The 27,219-nt window shown below is 37.0% G+C and overlaps 1 protein-coding gene across 3 annotated transcripts; it reads right to left on the reverse strand.

The window, feature by feature from the left end:
• Positions 1-280: 280 nt before the first annotated feature.
• On the reverse strand, positions 281-25,453 carry PEX2 (peroxisomal biogenesis factor 2). Of its 3 annotated transcripts, none has more exons than XM_084282888.1 (3): positions 25,366-25,453; positions 24,976-25,090; positions 281-6,173 (listed from the first exon to the last, which is right to left on the reverse strand). In XM_084282888.1, the coding sequence occupies exon 3, from the start codon at positions 6,169-6,171 to the stop codon at positions 5,257-5,259; it is 915 nt and encodes a 304-aa protein (XP_084139014.1). In that variant the 5' UTR covers positions 6,172-6,173; positions 24,976-25,090; positions 25,366-25,453; the 3' UTR covers positions 281-5,256. The 3 variants fall into 3 exon arrangements, with proteins under 3 accessions (XP_084139014.1, XP_084139012.1, XP_084139013.1); XM_084282886.1 differs by having other exon boundaries at positions 281-6,206; XM_084282887.1 differs by lacking the exon at positions 25,366-25,453 and having other exon boundaries at positions 281-6,206; positions 24,976-25,163.
• Between the last annotated feature and the right edge of the window lie 1,766 nt (positions 25,454-27,219).

Consider the following 27,219-nt stretch of genomic DNA (forward strand, 5'->3'; position numbering starts at 1 on the left):
CTAAACACCACACAGCTGTTCACTCACCCTCCTCCCTCCCTCTCTGCGACGGGGGAGAGAAATTGAAAGTGAAGCCTGTGAGTTGAAATAAAGACAGTTTATTAAGCAGGAAAATAACAATAACAGTAATAATAATAATAGTACTACTACTACTACTGTGTACAAAACAAGTGATGCACAATGCAATTGCTCACCACCCGCTGACTGATGCCCAGCCTAACCCTGAGCAGTCCGGCCCCCTCACCCCAGCAAGCCACCCCTATATATTGTTTAGCATGTCAGATGGTATGGAATACCCCTCTGGCCAGTTTGGGTCACCTGTCCTGGGCCTGTCCCCTCCCAGCTCCTGCTGCACCCCCAGCCTGCCCGTTGGCAGGACAGAGTGAGAAGCTGAGACGTCCTTGGCTTGGTGTAAGCACTGCTCTGCAACAATTAAAACATCGGCGTGTTATCAGCACTCTTGTCATCCTAAGCCAAAACATAGCATTCTACCAGCTACTAGGAAGAAAATTAACTCTGTCCTAACTGAAACCAGGACACCATGAGCTTTACTGCCTAACATGGCACCAAGCAAATGACTCTATCCTGTATGTGTAGCCACGTCACAGTATTTTCTTCTTAGTGCAAGCCAAGACAGCTTCCTAACAAGCACACAGTGAAGTAGAAAATACAATTAGTCTACGCGAAAGGAAAGTTGTTAAAAAAAAATCAGTTAAAAATTTTGATTTGCAACCTAAAATTGTAGAAATTATTTTTAAATGAACTGTAACTATAAACTGTTTTCCCTCTTGGCATTTTGGTCTCATAAATATTAAGTATGAAATAGTGTAACAGTCAAACCATCAAATAGGGATGATAACTATCTCTCTTAAAAAAAAAGAAAAAAAGCCAACTTGGTTTTCATAAGAATGATGCATCCCAGACATCAATAGCAGTTATATCCTCAAATAAGGACATTCTTCAGTTTGGACCATATTTAGGAAATATATTTCTTCCAATGTTTTTACTGCCTTTCCACCATTTTGTCTAGATCACTGCCCTCTACAACATCTCACATGTATGGAAAGATAAATAGATGGTTTCAGATGATGCAGAAATGGGATTCTATCCCTGTCATCTCTTTTACAGAATACTGGAACCTCTGATTTTAAGTCTTACATATTACTTAAATTTGAGATCTCTTTTACAGCATACAGAGTACACAGAGTTGTGATTTGTGGAAGCAAGGAATCAGCATTCTCCACCTCCTTTCTTCTAAATACCCCCAAAAACATACCTTATGACAACTGGTATTTCTCATTCAAATCAAAGCACATTAAGTATTTTCTAACATGTTTATTAAAGTAATTAGTCTTCACTTTTTTATTTTTTTTATTTCTGATATATTGAAAATGTTCATGTAGCACACAAGACCTACAACAGATAAAAACAAATAAAACTGTTAATACAGGCTTGTAACTCACATCCAAGACTCGGTAAGCTTGGTAAGAGTTCTGGTTATTTAGCTTTCTTAAATTCTAGGCATTGATCCTTTTCACTGTTGCATATATAACTGTTCAGAAGTACATTCTCATGGTAGGTGAACACTAAAAGCCTTTAGTTTAGAGAAGATGATTGAAAAGATTAACATTCCAAAATAAAGTTTTCTTCTTTCTCTTGCAGGAAGCATCAGTAAATTATCTTGGTCCATCACTGCATTACTTTTTCCTGAAAATACAATGCTTATGAGGACAAGTTATCCATGCAATTAGTATATAACATTAATTATCCTTTGATTAGTCTACAAATTATTATTTTTTCTGTCATCTCTTCAGTTAAAACTTTTCCGCAGCTTACACATCACAAGACACACAAAACAGAACTGCAGTAAAAAAAAAAAAAAAAAACAAAAAAAAACCAAACACTAAGTTATAAGGAAGCTGCTGAGCATTGAGTTTGTCATCATAAAATGCTACCCTAAAAGCAAATGATTTTTGAATATGCAACTTGAAATTCTGGTCTCAGCAATCAGAGTTCTGGCTACAACAGACCAAAGGTTTCACCAAATGGTGACAGTTGGGGGCAGGGAGCAGGGCAGAGAGGAAGATGTCAGTTAAAGAACAAAACCAAACCAAAACGAACACCAAGAACCAACAACAAAATGAACCATCCTCTTCCCAAACCTTCTAATTCTAAGAGATGTTTGGTACTTGCTTACTCGCATTGAAAATATAAGAACTAAAGCCACTCTGAAGTTTGGACACACACTGTCACTACTTTGTATAGAATATTTGCATCTCCAAATGCAAACAAAAATACCCTACAGTGCATGACATGCACTAAATACCTTAAGTCTTTTTGAGACAGCCAACTAGCTGAACACCGGACTAATTATACATATTTCAAAAAACAGTTTAAGTAGCACATATGAAATTTACAAATATACAATAGAAAGTGAATATGGTTAAGGTAACATTCTCCTGTATCACAGCTCTCCATTTTATTCATGTTGAAGGTTACCTTTATTATGATTACTAATCAGTCTCTTATTTTTAAAGTAGATTTAAGTGTTCTCCTATCTTCAATAAGGATTATGAAAACAATTGACTAAATACATCTGTAGCTTTCATAGAAAATATTAAGTTCCCATTAGTGAAATTAAAATTATTCCTCTGCAATATTCTGAACTCATGAGGTTCTGAAATGTATGCATTTGGAGCCAAGGACTAAAAGTAAGGTTCTGGATTCTGCAAGGACAGTTCTAGAGGGAGCCAAGAACCAACAGTTTTCTGGCAGGTATCTACCTATACACTAAAACCAAATCTAAGAATCTTCAAATATGAAAAACAGAAGTAGCCTTATTAATCCCTGGAAAAGCAGCTAAGAATCTGAAAATATTTTGAGTTATTCTTAATAGACTTTGGATCCTCAGCAACCAGTACAGAAGAAACACTTCAGAACAATGTTGAAGATACCAAACTGGACGTCAAATCTGTTGGCCTTGTAAGAAAAAGAATTTAAGACAGTTTGTATTACCTTATCCATACCATAAGAGACAGACTACAAACGTTATCAGTGCTGCAGGCTACAAAGCTAACACGCTGATGATCAGATACTACAGAAGTAGGCCAGTGCTTTGGTATTATAATCCATCATCAGTTAATTATCAAAGATTCCACTCCATAAGAAAAACAGGGCAGCCAACAGCAGTATACCAGAGCTAGCAGTGGTATAGTTCTGTACAACATAAGTACAAAACTTCTAGAAATGGGTATAGTACTGATTCTGTAACAGCGATGAAAAATAGACTATACTTGGTACTAGGATTTGCACCTGTGTGAAGCTGCAAGAGATAAAACAAACCTTTGGAAACTTGTACAGCTTAGTTAAGTAAGTCAAAGCGCAGAATGGACAGAGGTAGAGCAAATAAGGAAGAAAACATTATTTAAATATTCAGGAAAAGGCAACATTACTGAACAGGAAAGAAGTCAACTCTTAACTAAGAAGAACATAACACCTAAAGGAGTCCAATATAGAAAATCTGGGCACTTTTGACACAATACTGCACTGTGACTTCAGAAAGATTGAAGAGTCCACAGAAAACAAAGGTCTGCTATGATTATAACCTATGAACACTGGATTTTGGATGTGTATATATTTTAATTAATAAGGACAGTTGAGGGGAGAGGTAGCCAGAATACTGATAATCCTTTCCGGAGACCACTTTCAAGTTGAGGCTGCTATTACATTTCTTTGGGAAGATCTATTAAATAACGTGCAGTGATAACTGATACAGAATCATCACTTCAGCACTAGCTAGTGGATATTCTCCAACAGACTTACTAGCTTTGATACTTCTAATAAGGACATATTGGTACCTCATGGTTCAAATAGCAACTGCGAATTGCAGAAATTTGGCAGACTGCTGATACACACTGACAAATTATATATTACAGTACACAGTATCTGGAAGCAGTTGCTCTGAAGTCTCTGTTGACTCAGAGAATAGTAGCAAAATTAATGAATTTTTGGGCTGCCCAAAGATACTTACGATCTTACTAACTTTAATTGCATCAGATGAAAGCATTATGTGTCACTCTAAAGATCAAAAAACAGAATTTAAGATCTTCAAACAAATAGACTGGTGGGTTGTTTTAATCAGACACTGAAGAATGTAATAAACCATTTTGTAAAAGGAGATCAAAGGTATGCAGCAGTTGTTACTATACTATTTTGGGGACTGATTATTGATGATAGCCAATCAAGAACCTAGTCATCATAAAGTGATTTAATTGGTTGAACTGTGTAAGATTTTGCAAATTTGATTTAAGAGCCAGAGCACAATAAAATGTGTTTGTGTGTTAACGAGACACTTATGGGTAAGACTTTCTGTTAAAGAAAAATAATGCAATTTTGAAAAAAATAATATACCCTATAAAACCAAGTCAAAGACTACATGAATGAAGTCTTCAAGGGACTTCAAGGGATTTCAAGGGAATAAAAACATCACAAAGCTGAAAGAGAAAAACAAATTGTAATAGCCCAAAACAAGAACAATTACACAATTTTTAGTACATTTACACACACATATCTGGTTTGATCTCTTTTCTCTGTGGTAGTGAGTGAGTGAGGTTTGGAACCTCACAGAGGTTTTCTCCGTTAGTGAGGTTTGGAACCCACCATCACCACTCCAAATAAAGAGTGGCAAGTCCCAAAGACAGCATCTTGAGAGCAAACTGTATTCTCCAAAGTATCTGATTTAGAATAATGCATGTTGCCTCAGGTAGCTTCTGCATCCCAGTGGGTTTGTGTCCCTCAGCTTCATAGGAAAGAAACGGGAGGTGGTCATACATACATCACTGAAGATCCCAGACACATTGGTGGGTGAGAAAATGAGTTTTGTCATCTGATGAAGAACTAGAAGGTGTATTTTGATCAGGAGATGGTTATATCTCCTGCAGGCACAAGTTAACTTTTTGTCTGTTGACCAGACAGATCACTTAAAAGGTTATTCTTCTCTTACAAATAGACCATATGTCCTGTTATGGTGGCTGAATCTGATGACAACTATTAATAATCTGCTGAGATAAGACTTCGTCTTACACCTTTCCTTCCTTCAGTGGAGCATCACACTGAGAATTCAGATTTTAAATATTCAAAACTAAACTATTCTTTAGGTGTAACTAGGATGACTTTCACATAAAATCTACTAGTTATGTTGGTAACAGAAGAAGCTTTTACAAGGTTGAAAAAATCTACAAAGTGGCTAAAAGCCTATCAGGCATGAAATTCTGTCATTTCAATTTTATATTTCAATGGTTGAAGACTGTGTACCTCCGAGCCACACTTAGGACATGTGAAATACATATCAAATAAATAGTTACTTTTAATACAATAGTAACAAAAAACATGCAAACAGCCTATGGTATGCGGCATGGTAGGCCACTCCCCACACAGTGAACACTCCTTGCAGTGAACTGCTAATGTGTTTTCACTATTAGGAAGACTTGCCATAGGCAAACACCACGAAGAAATTTTGAGTTTCAGTTTCTGTACATTAATGAGGGGTAGCAGGTAGATCAGAAATTCAGCGAAACCATGCCATAAGAGCTCCCTGTTCATGTATTCAAATCCTACCTGACGAACACTTTGTGGCTTGCAAAAAACTGACCTAATTCCTAGAATGCGTTCTGTAAGCGTTGCAAATGTTCCTTTCTGAAGAAAAATCAGAAAATTTACAAGTCCACACAGTTTAAGAAGTCCAGCTCCAAAGTTAAGGTAATACTTGATTTTACAGAAGGACTGTAGTTGACGATTGCTAAATAAATCATAACATCTTTCTTCCAACCATCTTCCACCAACAGTGAAAATAAGATACCATAACTTCTGGTGTTTGCTCAGAGGCTGGTATTTTTCTGTCTGAGATAAATTATTCTTGTACTGAATATTCAGAATAGCCTGTCCCACAGTTGCATTCTTAGAATAGATAGTGAATCTCCACAGTAAAAGCCATAGAAATGCTTTTAATTCTGGTTCAATATGAGACAGCACTCCTGGTTTAAATCCATGAAAACAGCTGGTAAACTGGGACCACACTAGTTGTTCCAAGGCTTTGTTTAGTTCAAGAGCATCGAGTTGACTTATTCTAAGCACAGGATTCACACTCTTTTCATTTCCAACGCTGGAGGACATTTCTTCAGAAAAAAAAAAAAAAAACACACAACTTTCTAGGAATAAACACAAATAGATTTTAGTGTAACAGAGCATTTCCTATTTTCATTCTTATTACAGATAACAAAATTGTAATATACCAGCAATAAACAATAAATAACAAATGCTTCTTTAGATATTGTTATGTTATCAGGAATTACTATGAGTCCCTTCAGCAAGCTTTACATTGACAGTATAAAATTGCCTCTCAAAAGAGCTTGTATTAGACTATTTTTCAAAAATAGTAACACTTTTACTTGGTTAGATAGAAGTATGTAACCTGTTTCAAATATTCAAAAAACTTCACATATTTCACATTTCACTATTCTCATTTCATATTCACATTGTGTAAATTAAAACAAAACAAAACAAAAACAAACAAACAAAAAACCACAATCCTGGGCACAACTGTTACACTCAACTGGATCCTAAAATGGAAAAACCTTGTAAAACTGTAAGATTGTTTATGGAAAAACAGGGAAAATAAGCAGAAAAAAATCCAGAAGAGAACAGTGGGGTGGATAGAAAATACTGTTCCAATTATAATACAGTAGTTGCAGCTGAAAGTAAAAATCTTATCAATATAAAAAAAATGTATAGATTACATACAGAAAAATATAGAAGAAAATTAAGGCAAGAATGATAAAACCTGCTAAATAAAGGCAGCTTAGTTTAGGGAAGAATCATTATAGGTGATTAAAGAAATATTCAGCCATCAATTATCATACAGCACATCACTAAAGCCAGAATATATTTTCCAGAGTCTTAGACAGGTGCAGAATTGTACTACTTATACTCCTTAAATATTAAATTTCCTAGCAAGATCCTAGCAAGACTAATGCCTACTAGAAACCTCAACAAACATATACTCTTCTTGTTTGAGCATTACAGAGAAAAAAAACATTTCAAAAAATTGTTCAGCTTAAATGTCATCATATCTGAAATTCTCTAAGAAAGTAAATGGAATAAATTGTAAGAGCAAAATATGGATAACATTTCCACAATGCAAAAACTGTGTGTTAGCTGATTTTTTGATTTTTTTTTAATTTATTATTATTATTATTATTCTTATTCAGAAAACAGACAAGAAAGGGATTTATGGAAAGGGGCATATTTCAGGTAGTGGACAACATATTTCAATTTCTGAATCAGACTGTATAACAGATGAGGGACAGCCTTTTGGAGAAGGTACAGAAAAAATGCTTGCAATTTATATGAGGAAAGCCTGCTCTAACACAAAATCACTTTGAATATAAGGTGCTAGATAGGACCCCAGATATGAATGGTTGCTAATCACAGAATCACAGAATTTCTAGGTTGGAAGAGACCTCAAGATCATCGAGTCCAACCTCTGACCTAACACTAACAGTCCCCACTAAACCATATCCCTAAGCTCTACATCTAAATGTCTTTTAATGATATTAAGAATACTAAAAAAGTCCTCCAAACCAATAATGCCACCCTGAAACACTGTGCACCAAAAGTTTTAAAGCCCAGTATGAAATATTATTTATTTGTACCATGTGTACTGTTTTCTGTACCTACAGAAGTATGACCTGTAATTGGTCATGTCTGTAAGGAAAATACTGTGCAAAGCTCATAGGAAATATGATTTCATTCTTATTGTATGCTACGCAATGCTAATTTCTAATTAACCATGACTGGCTACAAGAATAGGGCATGGAGTAACTCCACTTTGTTTCTTTTAACTCTTCCTTCCTCATTAACAAGTAAAATATGAGTAAAGGTAGCATAAAGCCACCTTCTCTAGACAAACTGAGGTTCCCACCAGGTTGACACCCACCAGCCTGACAAGCCAGTGAACAAGGGCATACCAAGCCTGTCTCACTTGCACTTCCACCTTTTCTGTAGTAAGCACTGAGGCACGGGAAGTTTGTCTGGAAAACACTACCCAATAACTTATCTCCTCCACTTTGTGATCACAAGATCAATATGGGCCCTACTGTATCTCTCTGTATCTCTTCATTAACAGCAGCTCCAATGAATATCCATGTTCCCAGTCCTCATTTCTCACCCCACTACAATTTTAGGAACCCCAGCCTCTGACAACCTGCTCTGGAACCTCACTCCAGCCTCATAATATCCACCCCTAATCTAGTGCCTTCTTCATTTCTAGTAACATCTCAGTGACGCCTACTCATTTCACTCTCACCCACCCATTTTGATTACCCTCTCATAAGCATTCTGTACAGCTTTCAATACATATAATCTCCCTTCAAAACCCTAATTCTATTTTAACGGCCATCTCATCAAACTTCCACACCCACAGAAAAAAAGCCTTAGTAGATCAGCTTTCAACACAATCATTTTTTCCAGCTGTCTTCCAGCACCATCCCAGGGGCTGAGATCCTGTTCTTGTAGATTTTGTGTAAGGTAAGTAGGCTAACTCTGCAGATTTTTCTTTTTTTTTTTCCTCCAGTATGGCTAGATTCTTTAAAGAAACCTCAGCAAGTAAGATATGGGTCAACAGGAACCTCTTGAAGTTGAAGGAAAACGTGTCAAATACACAGGACCAAAACAGATCATAAAATACATGAGAAATCTTGGTCACTATAGGCTCGGGACTGACTGATTGGATGGCTGCATTGCAAAAAAGGACTTGGGAATTCTGGTAGGAAGCAAGGTGAACAGAAATCATGAGTGCACCCTTGAGGCAATAGTGCCTATTGGACTGCATTAGAATGGCACAGACCAAAGGATATGTTCATCCCTCTCTACTTGGCATTACTGGGTCTACACCAGGCATCTAGTTTTGACTTCTTACTATCACCACTACAAGACAAATGTCAACAAACCCAAAAGAGTCCAGACACTAATATCGTCAGGGAGCCCCAACATGTGATATATGAGGAGAGCATGAAGGAACTCAGATTGTTTAACTTGAAGATAAGATGGGTAAATGCAATGTAATTGTAATCTCCCAGTTCCTAAAGGTTACAGAGAAGATTAAGTCAAACCTTTCTGCGATATGCACAGTGAAAGAAAAAGTGGCAACTGGTCATGTGTTGCAACATGAGAAATTCCAACCACACATAAGGAAAAAAATTGTCTTCAGGAGAGTGGTTAAACACCGGAACAAGTTTGTCTAGAGGGACTGTGAAATCTCCATCACTAGAGATTCTTAAAACTTGGTCAAACAATGTCCTGATTTACTTGTTCTAACATTGAATTTATCCCCTGTTTTCATAGAAGAATGTAATGGATGTCATCAAGATCTTTTCCCCTGACCTTGGACCTCAACCTTCCAATAAATTTGTGCATGGCTCATCATATAACATAACTTTATGTTTTGTGACTAGAAATACACATATTTTTCATGCCCCTGACCCTTTACAGAGCTTTATTTGAAGGAAGTAATTTCAGTGAGCCTGTCAGTGTAGGATGGAATTTTGTTTACAGAAAACGGAAACCACTTTTGAACCAATGAGTCCAACCACTGTTTGTCAAATTTCCAAAATCATCCCAAACCCATGAAAACTCCTTTCCTAAAATTGAAACCAATACTATATATACTGTTTAACTGTGGCATATTTAGTGTTTCTTCCTGAATTGTCAACTAACATTTTGATTCAACTTCAAAGTAAATTTTACGTCAACTATATGAAAAAGGAAGGCTAAGACAGAAATGTCTTAGCTAATACAAGTTAATATATATTAACATAATACAAGTTATATATATATTCCTCTAAAATTCCTTTAAATTATGCTTATAATATTACTATGCATAAAAAGCATTTATTTCTCCAACAGTTAGGTAAGAATTCTCAAAGTAATAAAACTGAACATTATTGCCAGGTTTTTTGATTACTGCAAAGCATACCTAAAGTTTGCCATAGGTCATGGCTGTTAACCAGAAGACCCTGCAAGTTATTTAAACATTATATCCATATAGCTTTGATTTTAATGTTTAAGCACATTTTAGTGTACTTACCGTTACAAACATGCTGAAGCACTCTGCTATAAACTATACTTATTTCAGAACTGATTTAAGGTTTTACTGCATTTACAGGGTAGATTTTCCACCTGAGATACACATTACCTATTTACTTTCCAAATAAATACATTTAAAGGGAAAATCTGAAACACGTATTCACCTGCAAAAAATGTCTTCAAAAGCCCTAGGTAACGGCAACTGTTTGTTCAACAGAAGAGACCTGAATTCTGAACTTACCTTATTTTGTAGGGAATTTCCATTTTATGTATATATATTATATATATATATAAAATATATATATAAAATATATAATTTTTTTTTTTGGTCTGTGATGGCTGTTTTTCAAGTGATAGTAAGATATTTTTTTTCCCTCTTTACTTCCTCCATATGAAAATCTTTCAGAACTTTATTAGATTTTTTAGTTTGTACTGCTTTCATAACATAGTGGTCTTACAGTAGGAATAAGTGAGAAATCTGCTCTCTGTCCTAAAACCAGATACAAGAAACACAGACTTTGAGTGTCAATAGTTATACCTTTTTATACTAATATTACATTTTATATTGTGCTGAGCTTACCAGACCTTACCAGACCATAAAGAGAATGTGGTCTTACCTCCAGTTAAATTCTGTTTGTCATGCTCTTACTGCCCCTTTTTTTTTTTTTTCCTAAGATTTGGTCTACTTTACATTTACATTATTTAAAATAAGAAGAACTTAAGAATTCTGAATTGTTGACACAGCAATGAAAAAGAAAAATATCAATGCTCAGTTAAGGATGCCATCACACATTGGTTATCATGCACGGTTATATAATCTATGATCAGAATTGAACAGTCAAAAAATCTGATGAAAATAAACAATAAGCTCTGTGTATGATTAGCTTGATACATAAATACTCTTTAAGACAAAACTCTAAAGACTACTACATGAATGTTTTTCCTTGATTTTACAACTTCACAGATATTGCATACAAAAACTAAAAATTTGTCTGTCCGTCCCCAAGGAACTTTTCTGTCTTAAATAACCTACACTTTGTCTTTTTTTTTTTTTCTTCCAACTAAGCACATCAACAATCCTACTTATACAGCACACTGCACTACAACTACAAAAAATGTCTATCACGAGTGAAATAGGAGTTTCTCCTGGTATATGTTAGTGCTGTTATTGAGCATTGTACAAATTATGAATGAATATATTTTATTTGGAAACATGTTATTGACAGAAATCTATCAATAGTAATGTGAGTATTGTCAACAGCCTGCCAATATTAATGTAATTATGATTAAGGGGATAACATAGATTTTAGCTATAATACCAAGTAGCATCTCCTGCTATCAATATAAGCATTATTATTGACCTGTTCTGGGACTATCAGTATGAGATGTATTACCATCAGGCATATTTGTCAATGAGTTCTGCCTACAAAAATTCTACATTTAAATTTACAGGTCTGTAAACTTTGCCTGCAGAAATACACAAATCCAAGTAATCTCCAGAGTGCCATTTTTTTCCATGGGGCTATTCCACTGTGGATGAGTAATCAAGGGGTTTCTACTGTCTCAGTGCTACTGCAATCTCATTCCCTGCTTTTCTAGCAGGAGCATTAGACTAACATATTATAAACAGAAGTGCCAAAGTATTTTTTAGTATGATTTGGCAAAACGCTGTTTTGGAGGCCAAATAAAAATATGTTTTATTAAATCAAAACCAAACATTACCTTGCAACACTAACATAAAACTGCATTTAGCACGCAAGAAGTAGCACCCTTGTTCACCTCAATGAGTTCATGATTTAACTATTTTACACAGTCTCTTCTACGCAGATAAAACAGTCTGATGAGGGAGAGACCACAAGGGACCACCCAATCCTAACTCAGCATGAATGTAGGCTGAGAAATACCTAGAGAAAGTTTTTTAACTACCAAAACAGCAGATTCCAGAACTTCTCTAGGTAGTCTGTTACAGCGTTTTACCACTGTTAGAGTGTTTTAATTACACAAAAAACTGTTTCTCATACTCAATATAAATCATTCTTGCTATAAATAAAGATGGTTTTCATTCCACCGGAGAAAAGAATAACAACATCACAGAAGAATTTCTAGTTTGTCTGCATTTTCTCAAGATAAAAAAAATGGTGGGGATGCTGAGAAGACCAACAGTATACAGAAGACTTGCCAAACTGGACAATATGCTATTTCCTACAATATGTTGTTATCCTCCAGAATAAAACTTTTTTTTTTTTTTTTCAGTGTCATAGTTAGTTTAAACAGAAGTCTACAATATCTTCAGATCCTTTTCTGTCATTTTACTGAGTAATTATTTCCTGATTTGTATTTATATATGCTTTTCCTTTTATACGTAGTGCTTTATGCTTGCATTGCATGAAACGCATTGCATTTCATCTCATTGATTTCAGAGAGATTCTCATTCATCAAGAGTGTGTTGGATTCAGACCTTATGTTAAAACAAACAAACAACAACAACAAAATAACAACAACAAAAAAAAATTTTCAACCTCTCTTCCACTTAACAGCATCAGTAACTTTTGTAAGTGTGTTCTCTTCAATCATCCATCTCATTAATGCCTTTGCATTTAGACAGGATACTATAGATAATTACCCTATAAAGGCAATTTCTCAACTTGATGCTGATAATATCACCACCTAATGGGGACAATATTGGTATTATCTTTCACCAGCTTGCCTATGTGAGGAAAAAGTCTTTATTAAAATGAAGTAGTATCGTACCTAAAGTTTCTCCCTTACTAAGCTTGCCATCCTTTCTAAGAGATAAATATAAAGATTTTTTAAAAACATGTATGGGTCAAAACATACTGTCTGTTTTACAATTTCTCTTCTGAGTACTTCAAGGTACAAATTAATTGCTAAAATATTTGCTACTAAACCTTAATTTGGAACTGAAAGTAACAACTTCGATAACTCTCAACAAAAGAATGAAGAGACAAACACAAACAGACACAGACAAACTCTGGCACTTTTCTGGTTATTTTAACTCTCTAGAATGTTAAGCAAATAAATAAATAAAATCAGCAGTGCCTAATTCCACAGTCATTTTAAGAAGAATTTTATTAGAATTTGTCTCTTGAGCACATCTATATTAAGATTCCGTAGGCTATTCTTCTGTGCTTCAGTTCCACTCTTTTTTTCTGTCTAAAATTAATTTTCTGAAGTAGCAGGTCACAACATATCTCTTATAAACTAAAAATCAGTATCTGAAAGCCTGTTACTTGTCCTCCTTTCTTATTAAATAAGAGATCTAGGTAATTGACCCTTTATGCTGCCTCTTGCTTAGATTTTTGGACCCTTTCATTGGTTCTATTCTCGTGCTTTGTAAATGGACACTTATTTTATTATTTGGAGTCACTGATTTATCATCACATTCTTATGCTACTCCTTTACATTCGTCCCTAATAATCAGTATTATTTTTGCTCAGAAAACTCTTTGATTTTGTGTGTTTACTTGTAGGTTTTTCATAAGTGCTAAAATTTTTTAAGATAAAATAGTATCTTTGCATACAAATGAACTTTATCTTACTAAGTCAGCAAGACTTCACTCTCTTCCTGTAATTCTGCTTTCCAGATTAGCTTTATAGAACAGTGAATAGTTACTTGAACCTTCTTTCTTTACTCATCAAATTTTTGAAAAGACATCTTAAATGAGGCATCAGGAGAAGTAAAAAAAAAAAAAAAAAAAAAAGTGTCCTGACCTCTTCCATATTTATACTGCATTAGGCTATCGCTGATAATCTGACAGATATGTGGAAGATGAGTGCAGAACTGAAATATTAGGATGAATAAAAGCTTAAATCTCCCAGATAGATGGTCACAGAGGTCCTCTTTCTAATGCTGCGTTAAGTCTGCTGAAAAACTTGTGTTGAATGGGCCTGGGACTCAAGATTCTGTGATTCAGTCACAAGAATGCTGTGATTTTTTTTTAGTGCAAAGTGTTTTTTTTGATGTTTAGTGAAGAAATATTCTGTTTAACTGTTCACTTATTTCAATAGTAGATGTTTTAGATGTCAATTTGAAATCAATAGATGTTAGAGATGAGAAGTCAAACTATAGGTATGCATTTACTTACAAAATCTTCCTTTACATCTACCCTCATACTAAAATACAAAACCTAGACCACAGATGCTGAAAACCACGTTTTATCATTAATTCTCATCTCTTTCTTGCTCTTCAACTGTAGAGAGAAATATTCTCAGATCAAAGACTAATTGGAAGCCCCAACTGCGTTGTCTCTTAATCACTGTAAAAATAACATCACTTCATCATTACCTAAAATAACCTTACAGAAGATTGATGTTGTATTACTGTCTGGATTTTGATATGCTTCTGCTAAACACCTATCATTTTGTAAAGAACAAAGTGACTCTTTAACCATTTGAAATAGCTACTAGCACTAATTGAAATATCATTAATACACTGCACTTACAGAAGATATCATTTATTTCTGATATTCCTGTGAAACAGGACTATTTTTAGAAGTTGAAAAAAAAAAAAAGGAATACACTGAATGAATCCCATAGATGAAATCAATATTTTTATTAAAGAGGCTGAGTGAGCAACTAGTAACAAATTCCAGAATGCGACTGTACTGAGTCTGGCTGGAACGGAGTTAACGTTCCCCACAGCAGCCCATACAGTGCTGTCTGTGCTTTGCACTTGTAGATAGAACAGTGTTGGTATCACATTGATGTTTGGCTACTGCTGAGCAGTGCTGGCACAGCTTCAAGCCTGTTTCTCCAACTCCCCTGCAAAAGCCAGTAGGCTGAAGGTGGGCAAGAGGTGGGGTGTGGACATGGCCAGGGCAGCTGACCTAGACTGACCAAAGGGATATCCCACACTGTGACATCATCGCTCAGCAGCGACAGCTGTGGGGGAGAAAGAGATGGGGGGACACTCCTTATGAAGGTTTTCTGGATCAACTACCATGTATACTGAGGCCCTGCTTCCCAGGAAATGGATGAACTTCACTGGCTGATGGGAAGTTGAGAGTATTTTTTTTCTCCTTTTGCTTCCATGCAGGGCCTATTCTTCTTTTTCTTTTCTCCTTTCATTACACTGCTTCTCTATCATCCATCTCATATTCTCCCCTGCCCCTGTCCTGCTGTGGAGAGAGAGAACGTGCGTGTTGCTTAGCTGCCTACCAGTGTTAAACCACAACATTTGGTCTTCTGGCATTCAGTGTAAATGCAAGACAAAAATACATTCGAATCATAGGTTGCCTTTCCAACTTCAACTCAGCAAACCTAGATTTCATACAATGTGATAGAAGAGATTAACAACTGATGAATGCCTCGAGACAGCAAAGAAAACAACAATAGCTCATTGACTTATCTTCCATAAACAACCTGGCAAAGTCAAAATATTAGGGCTTCAAGTTACAAAATCAAAACCAGCTCACAAGAGCCAGAATTGATAAAACAGTAATGAAGAGCAGTACAAAAGTGCTGCACTGTTAGAAGCTGTTCATCCGTCATTTCTGTCAGTATTTGATGGAAACTGAAAATCCTGCATCAATGCAACACATTCTGTCAATGAATTCTAGCAACTGAGACAGAATTCCTTTATTGGACAGAGTTAAAGATACACTGAGTGCTAAAAGCTCCCATTGACTTCAGAAAAATCTGTGATGAGTCAGCACTCTTAAAAGACATATTATTAGGTAAAACAAACAAACAAAAAAAAAAAACAAACACCTAAATCTGAGAGTCTAATTCCATCATAATTTATATTTAAAGTATTACTTTGTAAACATTATGATGTTAAACTGAAGGGAAGAAACACTGATCATATATTTGCATTCCCTGCAGTATAATAGGCATAGATAGCATCATCCTTCCAAATTTCTGGATATGGCTCTAATTTTAATTTATTATAATAAATAAGAAGCATGTAATAAATTACATGCAATCCTTATTCTTCTTTACCTCATATTCCATTTCCTCTTCTTCCCCCATTTTATGTTCTCGTCATCCTTTTCCATAGCATGTTAGATTGCAAACATCTCTACAGGGATGCATCAATTTTACAAGTAAATTTCCATTCCCTGCTGAACTGCTAAAAAAAAAAAAAAAACACACATCTCAAACACTAAGATGGAGAGCCAAAATATATGCCTAATAAATGATATTGACATTTTTCAATTGAAAAAAATAGCAGGTAATGAGAACTGTCTGAAGACATACCTTGTATTTACTGTAGTTAAATCAAAATGGTGGAGGGTTTGGTTGAAGCACTCTGACAGAGTTGAGACTATGAGAGTTAAGTAGAAAAGACATCTTCGACTAAACCAGTATCAGGAGGTATGATCACAAGGGATACCTTACGCTACAAACGTAGGTCTCAACCATTGACAATCACATCAGCGGATGAGGCAAATATCCTTGTGTTTGAATAGATTTTGGTTATGATGAGAATACCATGTTCTGATATATGGATTGATAAGCAGAAGTCTACAAGGCATTTCACATGTAAAAGTGAAAAGAATGCAAAGCTTACATGTGCCATCCTTCGTGCTAAGTAGGTAAAACATCACACTACGGCAAAGGTATGCAGCTCCTTTTCAGAACGGTTCGAAGAACCTGAATGAGTGGTTGTTGGCACACTGTGGGCAGTAATAGCCATAACTACTACTCATTTGCTGGTTACTGTTACTTACCAAAGAAGTTGGCCTTCTGTGTACTAACATGTAATATCTGTTTTAAGGACTCTGTATCTCACATAGCCTTATTTGTCATGCACAGTGCCAATGCTAATTTTATGCATTGGTTCTGTGGCCTCCATGCCTTTCTTCCATACTACTAAAAAAAAAACAAAACAAAACAAAACAAAAAAGGAATCTTGCTTAAATTCCCATTTCACAGCTCTGCTGTATTTCTGTTCTGCTTCTGTCTGATCTGTATGAATGGATCACCAGACAGTTCTGGAAATCCCAGGATGAAGACTAAGATATATAGAAGAGACTCAGAAGCAATGCCTGTTCTACATACTGAAATAGAATTAAATATAATTTACCACAGATGACAGAACACTGAAATCTTGCATTATACATACCTTAGCTTCACCATTTGCAAACACAGTCATTGCTCAGATTTTATTCCATCTTTCTTTTGAAACACATATGCATACCAACTGCACAGTCATGAATATTCATTAGTATGCAAGTGCTGATCTATGTTCCTGCGGTGCAGTACTTGATGTCCTTTAACCTTTTATTAGAAATACTTATTAGATGAGAAAGGTAAAATCTGTCCTAAACGCATAGCTAACTCATGATTAACCTTTGTCCACATCTGTACCAAAAGAAGTACTATATGTAAAACCAAACAGACTGTATATATTTACAGCACATTAAAGCCAAGGCCCTTCATCAATATGAAGCTATGCCTGTTCACCATCAGTTTTAAGTTTTGGTCTTGCATTATATGGTGTAACAATAATAATTGGATCTAACTATAGTCAAGAACTCTCAACTACTGAAAAGATAAAGAATGGTATTGTACATCAGCATATATCTCATTTTTTTAGGCTCCAGTTCTGCAGAAATATAAGCTGATGGAATTTCCGAAAGCTAGTTACTCCTTCCCATCTTAATCCAACCTGGTATTGCTCCCATCCCTCTCCCATTTTCTTAAGCAGACTAGCTCCAACACTCTCTGCTGAACTGTTTTAGTATGTTGATGAGGCAGAAAACAATCCTGTTTCAATTGTTTCAATTTATTTTTCTCCAGTTTTGGTACACAAACCAGTCAGCCCAGCATCATGTAAGACCCATGCAACATCAGTGTGCCCCACACCAGGCCAAGAAATAAACACTCACAAGCCTTTGACATACTCTTGCATCTGCCACCAATCCACAGGGAGATAGAAAACCAAGCCTTTTATTTAATCAGCTGAACTGCTCTTTTAGTCTTCAAGCCTAATACATTGAGTGTGCAAGGACAGCACTAAAACAGTGTAAATCTGCACACTGGAACTTTTTTTGTTGTCTTTTGAAAATTAAAAGAACACAAAGAATTACCTGTATAAGTCAGCTGTAGGACTCAGGCAGACTTGCAGGTGAGAGGCAACTCTACTTAAATAAGGAATACGATATGATTTCTCTCAACTCTTAACTCTTTGGTAATGATTTTAGTTTGAAATGTTTGGCATACAGGGACTAATAAGAATGCTTAGCAAATCAGACGTGCTCACTGTCCCCAGATCTTACACACTCTTCAATCCTGTACCTTCACTAGCATTTCAGATTCTACTAGCAGGGGTGCGCACACATATTACAAGTAGCAGATTTGAAAAGGAACAGTAACTTCCTTACCATGCAACCTGAGCTGTACACCTCTGACAGCTTCTTAGTCCTTCTGCAATTCCAGCACTAATCCACATTCATGATTTAGTTATGCCCCACAGAGTCATAGCCCTACATTAACTTCCTTTCCAGAAAAGTTTCCTATCTTCATGCCAGCCCCCTCCTGTGATATCTCCTGCCTGCTCTTCTGCTTATAGAATTAGTAACATTGGTTTTGAATAATATTGTTTTTGAACATATTTTTCAAGCTTTCTTAGAATTTGAACTTAATTTATTTTCTTTCTTTTCCAACTCCACTGCCAATATTAGCAGACAGTGGAGATAAGCAGGGGCAGAGACAGCATTTTTAGTTGTATTTTTCCCAGGCAGATACTAATACAAATTCAATGAATATGAACTTGCATCTAAAGGCTAGATATCTCCACAGGTCCTTTGCTGCAGGGAAAAGAGGAAGTGCTCAGACCCAGTCAGAGTCAATCCATGAATTAAGAGTTGCTCCATTGCCATTATTTCTCTCTTTTCCTGTATTATATATTTGTTCTCTTTTTCCTCCTTCTCAAATTTTATTTCTTCCTCATTATCTTTACCCTTTCTTCCTCTGAAAAATCCATATTTAGTTTCTTTTTCTGAATTAATTTTAGACTTTCAAATTGTCTTGCTTTTTACCTTCAAGCAAACAAGTCCTACCACTGTCTCTGAGAGAGCCACATGCAAAGAGACAGTACCCTTTTTGTTCTCCCTCTCCTGAAGATGTTTGCAAAGTTTAGATATGCACTGACAATGCTTGTAGACATAGTACAAACACATGGTTGCAAGAGCCATTTAAGTCACCTGAAAAAGTAGTAGGACAGTCTTCCAGTTTGACTCATCTGACTCATGAGTCTGCAGCCTTTTAGTAGAACACACTTTTTTTTTCCCCCTCTAATTCACTGTTTTTAACTTTACTCCTGAAAGAGTATAGGGAGTGCTATGGACTAGCTGGTGTTTACAACATACTAGTTCTAGAGATGCAGTACCACATCTATTCTCTTCCCCCTGCACTGGTCTATGTGAAAAAAGTATCTATTCTATTACACTAAAACAAACAAACAACAACACACCAAAACAAAACCAAAGCAGAATAAGCAGCTTGCTTTAAAATACCATACTGAAGTAATCCACTGTACTCCAAAATACGTAACAAATTTTAGGGGCTGTCATCATTAAGTGCAGCAGCAATACAGTGGCTTTGTCATAAGAGAGTTACCATAATTTACACTGAAATATTAAATTCACCCTCTATTTGTTATAAATTTGTGAACTTAGACCTTCCGCCTGGAAAGTTCACATTTGGAAACCAGCCCCTGTGGGGAGGAAATACACATTAACATGTTCTAAGGAAAGAACAATTTTAATTGGCCAAATGAACTTCAGCTAACAGCACACATTACATACAACTGCAAAAATACCCTTTTCATTTTTTGTTTCTGATGAGCTTAGCATATGCTACACATATACATAAAGCAAATATATTTGTACAGAGCTAAGTACACCCATAATGTGAAGGAACAACATACACTTTACAGTACTTACAGGATAGAGTTAACTGTAATGCTGAGAAAAACAGACCTCTCTTGAGGTTTGCTGGATTTTTTTTTCTTCTGTCATTTGAAAGTAGTAAAAGGGGTTTCCCTCTCTGAGTTTCTTAAAGTACAATATGCTTGCGAAATTCAACTACTGGGTTGACAAATATTGTTTGCATATTTACTGTAAACTAACAACAAGAAGAAGAATTCTGGATTGCTATTTCCCCCTCCCTGCTTTTTAAATTTTCAGTTTTTAATAAACGTGATAACAGGCACAATAGAAAGGGATTAGTGTGTTTATTGTAACCTTATGATGTCCAACTCAGCAGGGTCATCTCAAGCAGGTTGCCCAGGACTGTTTCCAAGAATATTTGAAGATCTTCAAGGAGAGAGACTCCACATCCTCTCTGGGCAACCTGTTCCTATGCTCCATCACCTACACAGTAAAGGATGTTCAGAGAAAACCTGCTGTGTTCCACTTTGTGTCCATTGCCTCTTGTCCTGGCACTGGGCACCACTGAAAAGAACCTGCTCTCTTTGCACCCTCCCTGCAGGTACAACCATCAGTTTCATCCTGAGCCTACTCCTCTCCATGGTTACCACTCCTAGCCCTCAGCCTTTCCTCATATGTGAGATTATCCAATCCCTAAACTGCATGTGTAACCCTTCACTAACTACTTTCCAGTAGCTCCATAAATGCCTTATACTGAGGAGTCCTGAACTAGAGACAGTACTCCAGCCTTACCAGTGCTGAGGAGAAAAGATGCTTAACCTCAACCAACTCCCTTGGCTTGCTAGCAACATTTCTCCTAATGCAATTTCTTTTTTTTTTTTTTTTTTTTTTAATAAATCTTGATTTCTAATCCCAGTGAAAATGAATAAACAGAGATTGCAAATGCAATAGTGTTACGGGATTCAAAAAGAAAAGTAGGTCATTATAACCAACATGGAAAAAAAAGCTCAGGCAACACACTATATATTTCATAAGCTGATATTGCTGTTTGATTTGTCTATGTTTAACTGACCAGGTTTTCCTTTAGACATTTGTTCTTCTCCTCCCTCTTCTCCTTCCTCATACTCTCTCTGAACCTCAAAGCTATAAAATGACTTCAATATTTTCTAAAAGAATAGTAAAATACATTCTTATTATCACATATTCTAAATGGGAGAAAAAGTGTTTTATTTCTGATATACTATGTGATGAATTACTATAACAAGATATATGCTCATACTGGATTCAGACATCACTCCCTCCCTTTGATTACCTACATTTTTATTCATTCTACAATATATTTTTTGATATTGATTACTGTGTAGTCATATGATATTGATACTCAATAGTCATAAATTCGTTTCACTCCTTCCTTCCCAAATATTCTCTGAGTAGCAGCCTTGAGCAGTTGTCAGAACTGTCACTATAAAAGACTATAAACTATAAAAGATTAAACACTAGAGAAGATCAAATGTCTTTCTTGACTTGCACCACAGCATTTGATGTCAAAAGCACAAATGGAGGTCCTCAGATTACTAACAGTGTCAGAGTACAGAAATTACCTTTCCTATTCTATAAGTTGTCTAAGGAAGTCTTTATACACTATCAATACCTGTTTGCAAGTTTTAATTGAGTTTTATCTAGTCGGTCACAGGAACATTTGCTTCATACATGTCCTGAATCACAGTAAGTATCAAAAGCTTTCTGTGAGTCACTGCCTTCACTAACAAAAGAAAAGAAGTGTTATCTACAGTCTCAGGGGAAAAAAAGGGGAAAAAAGAAAAAAAAATCTAAAAGGAGACAAGCACACAAAGCTCTCAAGCAAACAAAAAAATTTCCTCACAAACTTAAATAACACCCTCCTTGCCTGAAAGACATTCAATCTGGAATGAGAAAAGGTGCAACACTCAGAAGCAAAGTTATCTTACCAAACGAGTTGATTTTGCTCTATCTAGAGTTTTTAGATTCACTTTCAGTTATTGAGCACTTTATCAAGCCAAATCATTTTACCTACACGTATTTATCCTGAAGAAAGTGATTGTTCCTTTCTGTTCTGCACTAGCATGGCCTCACCTTGAGCAGTGTGGAGTTTTGGGCACTACAGTATAAGAAGGACACTATAAGTGTCCCTGAAGGAGAGCTATGAAGATGGTGAAGGGTCTAGAGGGCAAGACGTATAAGGAGCAGCTGAGGTCCCTTGGTTTGTTGAGCCCAGAGAAGAGCAGACTGAGGGGAGGCCTCACAGCAGCCTGCAACTCCCTCACAAAGGGTGCTGAGCTCTGCTCTCTGGGGACAGCAACAGGACCCAAGGGAACGGCACGGAGCTGGGACAGGGGAGGGAGGGTCAGGCTGAATATTGGGAAAAGGTTCTTCCCTCAGAGGTAGTCAGGCACTGGGACAGGCTGCCCAGGGAAGAAGTGGTCACAGCACTGAGCCTGCTGGAGTTCAAGCAGTGTTTGGATAATGCTCTCAAACATATGACGTAGTTTTTGAGAAGTTCTGTGCAGAGCCAGTAGTTGGATTTGATGATCCTTGTGGGTACCTTCCAACATGGTATATTCTGTGATTGCGATTTCTGGTATAGTGTATCAGTTAAAGGCAGCAATGTTTGCATTTTTAAAGAATTATCTGCAAATGCATTTTTCTCCTTAGATAATGAAATTAAGTTGAATCAATTTTACTTTTGCTTTTTAATAAGGGTTTGTATCCTTAAATTCATGTTTGATGTATCTTGCTTTATCCTTACTAATCCACCATCATGAAATGGGGCATACCATTCAAGCTACCTTACAGCTTATTAATCAGAGAATGAATTTATAATGCATCTGAAGGTCCATTACCTAAGAGGTTAAACTTTTCTTAAACTAAGTTCAGAGGATGATACTTTATGTGCTTGTACTTATGTCCTAAGAGTTCTAATGACTGCTTTTGAGAGGCCCTAGTAGGAGTGTATTTAGAAACGTGTAAGTTGACCTCTATTACTTTACAGTTTTGCAACATTTTCAACAGAAGTAAATTTTAACAATTCAATGTGGTGTCTAATTTTAACTGTTTACCCAATTATATCAACATTAATTCCCATTAAAACTCCAGTGAAACTCTTAATTTTCTTCATCTGAGGTCTGGAAAGGATGATCTCAACAAATAAAAACACAAGTTTAAACCCATGCAGGACTAGAAGTTAAAAGGACTTAACTGAAGTAAGTTTTAGTTTAAAGTTTTGCCTCTTCTGTTTTGTCCCCAGATTAATGTAATTTTAGAATGTACTATATTTAATATGTATATATACACTGAGTTATTTTCAAAACATTATATTAATGTATAAGATGGTAAGATGTTGAAAGGATTTTCTTTTCCTTTACAGAAATGGATATTAGTTTGGACTAGCCTATTTGTGGTGTAATATTTCATATACAACATGTATCTATGCTGACATATATGGACCAAGTGCTGAAATATTATCTCCAAAGACAGAGTATGTGGATAACATAATTTTTTAATTCTAAAGAAGTATTCCAATAAGAGCAGTAGCCACCACAGCAGATGTTCCAATCATCTATTTCCATAGTAGTAAAGCCTAAGTGTTGAATCCCTTCAACACTTGACTTTATGTACCCTACTGGCCTATTGCACTTCCACAAAAAAAAAAAAAAAAAAAAAAAAAGAGAGAGAAAGCTCTTTAAAGAGTTAAAGAGTTCATATATATATATATATACACACACACATATATATATTATATATATATATATATATATATATATAAATAAAAACTATCCTGTAGGTGTGAAGTTATCCCCATAAGTCAAGATCAAGTAACTGCAATGGATGACTTCATGCCCTGTCAACAGACTTAAAGAATTCAGAGGTGTGAACGGTTACTCCTCGTTAACAGTTTATTTCTACTGTATGTTACATTCCATCAATGATACTTCTGTTTTCTTACCAAATTCTTCATTAGATAAACTTGTGATAATGACACCATGCAGAAAATGAAAAACTGCTACTGAGATTAAACAGATTCTTAAAGAGAAAAAAATGTTTGTACCAGAAAGCATCAATAAATACCTTTTCACATAGAATAAATAAAAATAGTCTTAAATTGAATGCTTCGTCAGCTACTGCTGCTGAACTGCATATTGATAATGGCTCTAAACAAGTGAGACAAGAATTCACTAACTTGCAAAATATTTAGCCATTTGTTTGATTGTACTGGAATGGGGTTTTACTACAAAGCGACCATACTCTATCTTTGACCTTGATGAACATTTCCTTCCCATTGGCAGTTAAATGATAATACAACAACTCTGGATTTAAAGACATGTGCAGTCCTCTCATTCTCAGTACTGACTATGTCATGAAATGGAATTCATCTCTCTGCTTAAATTACTTGGCCATCAGACTCAATCTCCATTTGCTTTGTGACAAACCATTAGTTTGCAAAACAGTTGCAGGCTGCACAAAACTGAGTTAACAGAAAGTAGCAAAGACCCATCCCCTCAACAGCAAGTATCTATGAGTTAAGGTATATCATAGAATCACAAAGGTTGGAAAACACCTCCAAAATCATCTGATCCAACCATCCCCTACCACCTATACGACCCAGTAAACCATGTCCCTAAATGCCAGGTCCAACCCTTCCTTAAACATCCCCAGGGACAGTGACTCCACCACCTCCCTGGGCAACCCATTCCAATACTCGACTACTCTTTCTGAGAAGAAATGTCTCCTCATTCCCGACCTGAACCTCCCCTGGTGCAACTTGAGGCCATTCCCTCTGGTCCTATTGCTAGTTACCTGCGATTGTGACCACAGTTATAGGAGAGACTTCTGGAGCTCTATAATTGTTTGACTCTCTCAACTGACATCAGCCTAAGAATTCAAACGAATCCATCACCCTGTCCTCTCTCCAGACGACGTGCTAAGGCTCCCTCCTTTCTTACCTTACGCTTTGGGCCTAGCTGGAAGCCTTGCAGCCTCCTTGCGTGCTCAGGTAGGCAGGCACCGGGAGGAAGCACACCGACGGGTATCACGACACTGCGCAGCCCAGGTAGGCCGCTAGAGGAGAACCACAAGTTTTGTTTTGTTTTTGTTTTGTTTTTTCCCCACAAGCAGGGCCCGATGCCATCAGGCCCAACGCCCGCCCGCTCGCCCCCGTGGCCGGGCCCAACCCGCAGGGCTTCCACGGGGGCTCTGTCTCCAGGCTCCCCGTGAAGGCCCGTGCGGCCGGAGCCTCCCCGGCCCGGCCTCCTCCCCCCCACCGCCACCAGCACCAGCACCAGCCCGAGGTCACCGAGGCAACGTCCGCAGCCCAGAGCGGCGGCGATAGATACCCCAGGTGAGCGCCTAGAGCGGCTGCACAGGAAGTGCCCGCGGCCGTGGAGATGACGCACTGGAACGTCTCCCGGGATGGTGTCCGCGGCGGGGCATTGATCGACAGGCGGAAAAGCAAATCAAGAGGCTCAGCGGGAGCCCGGGGAGCCAATGGGAGAGGGGAGGGGGCGGGGCGGGAAGGGAAGGGCAGCTGCTGCAGGAGGAGCTGGGAGCGGCAGGGCGGGGGCGGTGGGGAAGAGGGAGAAAGGAGCTGTTGCATGGCGTGTGCAGATAAATCACTTCAGCTCGTGTGCTAAAAGCAGGTCACGGGCTTTGGCCTGACTTGCTTTTCAGACAGGGGCTGACCTGAAAAACGCGGAAGGAGCGTGGAAATGAGCTTCTGATGTCATTTCTGTACAAAAAGCTTGGGCTTAATGCGTTTTCGGTTGAGGAAAACCCCATTGGAAAGCTGGGTGTTGCGGTTCTAGGCAGCAAGTTTGAGTTAAAAACAAAGAACGCTTCCATGTGCAGGGTACAAGCACTGATACAGCTCTTTAAAAAACATCACAAAGTGAAATGTGGCGTGAAATAGCATACCGCAGTAAAACAATAGAGGACCTGTAGCTCAAGACTGATCGCTGTGCTGCATCCTTTTGGGGCTGATTTTATTTACTGTTTTTCTCTGGGAGCCATTCTTTCTAGGTGAGAGTCTTCTCCAGCCTCTTGCCTGTGTTTTGACCCACTACTGCAGATACAGCTGACAATCTCCGATTGTCACACAAGGTTTCAGAATGCAAGCTTGTAGTGCTGTTGTCAATGGTTGAAAGAGAGACCCTGTAATAGGACACTGAATTTTGCATGCAGAATAAAAGTTTTGACATCGGTTCTGGAAGACAAGTTTCAGAACAGTTCGTGAGTACAGAACCTGTAATGAAGCCACCTTTCCCCCCCCCCCCTCGAGTTCTTGAAAGAAACACTAAACAAATGGATAGTTCACGTCTGAATTTTATCCTTGTTTCTGTACTCATCTGACAATCACATTTCCTCGTGCTGTTTCTTCTGCTCTGTTCATATGGATATCATCTGGCTTCCATGCTGTTGAGAAATTTCTCTCTCCTCCAGGACTCTATGTGGATGAAGATAGCAAATTCATTTCCAATTATATCAGTTTTATAGACTGAATGGCTGAAAACAGGCACTATTAGCTTTTTCTAAGCTGGAAAAGAATGTGAGAATGTGCTTACTTAAACTATACCATAGTGGTGGAAAAAAAAAATAAATCAGATACGCAGAATGAAAGGGGTAGCAAATTAAGATTACCTTTCTCTTCGAAAAACTTCCAATGCTCCTTCTACCCTGCAAGTGGTGCTTGAATTGTAGTGGTTTGTGGCTGATGCAGTAATCAAAATCTTATTTGTAGTGTCTTTATAGCAGACTGCACAGATTAGGAATTTAGTCACTGGAGTTAAATGTTCTTCCTGAAGCAGAAAACCACAACTAAGGGACTGAAACACAAGGAAAGCATGGGGGATGGAAGAGAAATGAAAAGCTAGAGCATACCTTTGTCCAGGGTTTTCATTGTATCTAACCTCTCTGTCACTTCTATCCTTCTAATTCTTTCAGGAGATAGAAAAACATCCTCTGTCACTATAGAAAAGCACTCAAATTTCCATGCTACTACTTGAAACATGGTGATGCTTTTAAAGCAGACATTTTCCATGGCCTTAACTGCTCACAGGTCTGTCCTAAAACCAAAGTAGCCACTGTGCATACCTAGTAAGTACTGTTCATAAACATTTTTATAATGTTTGACCTTAAGAGTGACCTGAAGATTAATGGATATGTTGTATCAGTTTTAATGGGCCTCTTCTCCC

The sequence above is a fragment of the Netta rufina genome (genome assembly GCF_964035555.1).
Source record: "Netta rufina genome assembly, chromosome: 2".
Taxonomy (NCBI): Eukaryota; Metazoa; Chordata; class Aves; order Anseriformes; family Anatidae; genus Netta; species Netta rufina.